At 45.0% G+C, this 3,814-nt stretch overlaps 1 protein-coding gene across 1 annotated transcript; it reads left to right on the forward strand.

Annotated features, from left to right (window-relative positions):
* Positions 1–1,204: 1,204 nt before the first annotated feature.
* On the forward strand, positions 1,205–3,537 carry LOC143413408 (protein NLRC3-like). Its single transcript, XM_076876396.1, has 3 exons — positions 1,205–1,262; positions 1,424–1,610; positions 1,739–3,537. Exons 1-3 carry the CDS (start codon positions 1,260–1,262, stop codon positions 3,535–3,537), a joined length of 1,989 nt encoding a protein of 662 aa, XP_076732511.1. The 5' UTR covers positions 1,205–1,259.
* The last annotated feature ends 277 nt before the right edge of the window (positions 3,538–3,814 follow it).

Below are 3,814 nucleotides of genomic sequence, written 5' to 3' on the forward strand. Positions count from 1 at the left end.
ACTGTAACTCAGTTCCTCCTGTTAATGTGAACTCACTGAGTGTTTGTGGTTTACCTCTCAGACTGACTGAAGGTGATGATGGAGGAAGAGGAGGACAGAGCAGAGTCTGCAGGGTCCAGCTGTCCGTCTGTGAGGAGTGACGGGTCCAAAGATCACCCTCCAGGCTTCAGTGGTGACCCTGGAGCAACGAGGTCAGAGAGCTGTGATGACTCCTTTACATGTTTGTGTTTCCTGGATAAATATGACCTGAAACATCCTCAGATTGTTACAAAGATTCATTAAAAAGAAAAGAATGAAAGAGAAAAGATCCAAATGTTCGACTTGGTCATTTGCTGTTTGAGGACAGTGATGCTCATATCTGTGGGGAAAGTGTGACCTGAGTGGGTTCATGTTTGTCTTTAAAGAACAGAGCTGCTCTGATTCTCTTTGTGTCTGATCTGTTAAACAGTCTGAGAGGTCACACAGAGACCCAGCAGCTAAAGCCTGGATCATACTGGCTGCTGTTACTCCATCAGGACAACACTGAACCACAGTGGTGTGGATGTAGTGGATAACTCCCACCATACTGATGCTCAGAGTTAACCACAGGGAACAAAACCAGATGTTACCTTCAGATTGTGACCTTTGGAGTGGACGATGCAGATTTCAATAGAGAATAAATGTTGTTGTTTTTCAGCTGTGAAGAAAGAATCTAATTTTCTGAACTTAAGAATTTATGATGCTGGAAACAACATGGAGACTATAACACAACATTTCCACTGTGTTCATAGAATGAATGTAAAACTGTCAGACATTCATTAAATATGCAAAATGTCTACAGAAGCATCAGAGGGTCAGACGTGAAGCACTCAGTGATTTTGATCAAATGACTCATCAGTTATTGATCTGTACTACACTGATCTACCACGTTAGTAAAGCTGGTGTTCTGGTGGTGGAGGGAGACTCGGATCATGTTCTGGTTTTGGAGCAGTGATCTGCTGATGGTTCAGTTTGATGAGCTTCTTCAAAATCATCCCTGACATCACCACTGAAAGGACGTCCATGAAAACAGACTGAAAATTACTGATATGTTCACAATCTGAGAGTTTAAAACTTGACAGACTTGATTCAGATGAAGTTATTTGAGCAGAAACTCCTGGATCTTTATCCTGTGTTGATCTAATCCTTCATGGTTCCTCCACAGAGTGGAGCAGCAGAGCTCAGAGGTTCCCAGTGGTCAGTCTGCCCAGCAGCATCAAACACAGCTGGACTCCATATTTATGGTCTGTACATGTACAACAACTACTGTTACATCTGTTCTGTTCACAGTCATCTCCATGCTGCTCTTTGTAGACCAGTGGATCGTCAGTGTGTCCAACATGGATCTGATGTTTGGCTCCATGATTTCAGTCTGATTGGCTCATTCATAAATATTCTGTTCCAGCTGCTGGAGGACAACATCATCACTTTTGTGAAGAACGAGCTGAAGAAGATCCAGAAGGTTCTGAGTCCAGGTTACCCAGAATGCTTAGAGAGTCAGAGGAGCAGCAGCAGAGAGGCGTTTGTGAAGATCACAGTGGACTTCCTGAGGAGAATGAAGCAGGAGGAGCTGGCTGACCGTCTGCAGAGCAGTAAGAGGATTTCTGTAAAGATTTAAGCTGCTGGATAAATGAACATTTTCCAGAGATGGAAGATGGAGCAACATGTTTTAAAGATTAGTTCTTTTTGGAATTGAGTGTTTATTTTTCTTCTCATTCAGAACTTCAAGCTGCAGTTTGTCATCGTAACCTTAAATCCACCCTGAAGAAGAAGTTCCAGTGTGTGTTTGAGGGCATCGCTAAAGCAGGAAACCCAACCCTCCTGAATCAGATCTACACAGAGCTCTACATCACAGAGGGAGGGACTGCAGAGGTCAATGATGAACATGAGGTCAGACAGATTGAAACAGCATCCAGGAAACCAGACAGACCAGAAACAACCATCAGACAAGAAGACATCTTTAAAGCCTCACCTGGAAGAGATGAACCAATCAGAACAGTGCTGACAAAGGGAGTGGCTGGCATTGGGAAAACAGTCTTAACACAGAAATACACCCTGGACTGGGCTGAAGACAAAGCCAACCAGGACATCCAGTTCATATTTCCATTCACTTTCAGAGAGCTGAATGTGCTGAAAGAGGAAAAGTTCAGCTTGGTGGGACTTGTTCATCACTTCTTTACTGAAACCAAAGAAGCAGGAATCTGCAGCTTTGAAGACTTCCAGGTTGTGTTCATCTTTGATGGTCTGGATGAGTGTCGACTTCCTCTGGACTTCCACAAAACTACAATCCTAACTGACCCTAGAAAGTCCACCTCAGTGGATGTGCTGCTGATAAACCTCATCAGGGGGAAACTGCTTCCCTCTGCTCGCCTCTGGATAACCACACGACCTGCAGCAGCCAATCAGATCCCTCCTGACTGTGTTGGCATGGTGACAGAGGTCAGAGGGTTCACTGACCCACAGAAGGAGGAGTACTTCAGGAAGAGATTCAGAGATGAGGAGCAGGCCAGCAGCATCATCTCCCACATCAAGACATCACGAAGCCTCCACATCATGTGTCACATCCCAGTCTTCTGCTGGATCACTGCTACAGTTCTGGAGGATGTGCTGGAAACCAGAGAGGGAGGACAGCTGCCCAAGACCCTGACTGAGATGTACATCCACTTCCTGGTGGTTCAGGCCAAAGTGAAGAAGGTCAAGTATGATGGAGGAGCTGAGACAGATCCACACTGGAGTCCAGAGAGCAGGAAGATGATGGAGTCTCTGGGAAAACTGGCTTTTGATCAGCTGCAGAAAGGAAACCTGATCTTCTATGAATCAGACCTGACAGAGTGTGGCATCGATATCAGAGCAGCCTCAGTGTACTCAGGAGTGTTCACACAGATCTTTAAAGAGGAGAGAGGACTGTACCAGGACAAGGTGTTCTGCTTCATCCATCTGAGTGTTCAGGAGTTTCTGGCTGCTCTTCATGTCCATCTGACCTTCAGCAACGCTGGACTCAATCTGCTGGAACAACAACAAACAACATCCAAGCGGTCTAGTTTTTTTAGAAAAAAAGAGTCTCTCCACCAGAGTGCTGTGAACAAGGCCTTACGGAGTCCAAATGGACACCTGGACTTGTTCCTCCGCTTCCTCCTGGGTCTTTCACTGCAGACCAATCAGACTCTCCTACGAGGTCTGCTGACACAGACAGGAAGTAGCTCACAGACCAATCAGGAAACAGTCCAGTACATCAAGAAGAAGCTCAGTGAGAATCTGTCTGCAGAGAAAAGCATCAATCTGATCCACTGTCTGAATGAACTGGATGATCGTTCTCTAGTGGAGGAGATCCAACAGTCCCTGAGATCAGGAAGTCTCTCCACAGATAAACTGTCTCCTGCTCAGTGGTCAGCTCTGGTCTTCATCTTACTGTCATCAGAAGAAGATCTGGATGTGTTTGACCTGAAGAAATACTCTGCTTCAGAGGAGGCTCTTCTGAGGCTGCTGCCAGTGGTCAAAGCCTCCAACAAAGCTCTGTGAGTAAATCTGTGATCATGTTTATTTTTAAAATGTTGATTAAAAGTGGTCATAGATTTCTTCCATGACAGATCCATGTCCTAAAACCATGAGACAGCGTAGTTGTATAGTATAAAAGAAAAAAGGAGAACTTTTGACCACAATATTGTAACTTGAATGAACTTTTGAAACAGCCTTTAAACATAAAATTTATGAACAGAATCGGTGACAAAGGGCAGCCCTGGTGGAGCCCATCACCCACCGGACTTATTACTATCCAACGTATTGCCGGCTATGCCAA

The sequence above is a fragment of the Maylandia zebra genome, linkage group LG2, assembly GCF_041146795.1.
Source record: "Maylandia zebra isolate NMK-2024a linkage group LG2, Mzebra_GT3a, whole genome shotgun sequence".
Lineage (NCBI taxonomy): Eukaryota > Metazoa > Chordata > Actinopteri > Cichliformes > Cichlidae > Maylandia > Maylandia zebra.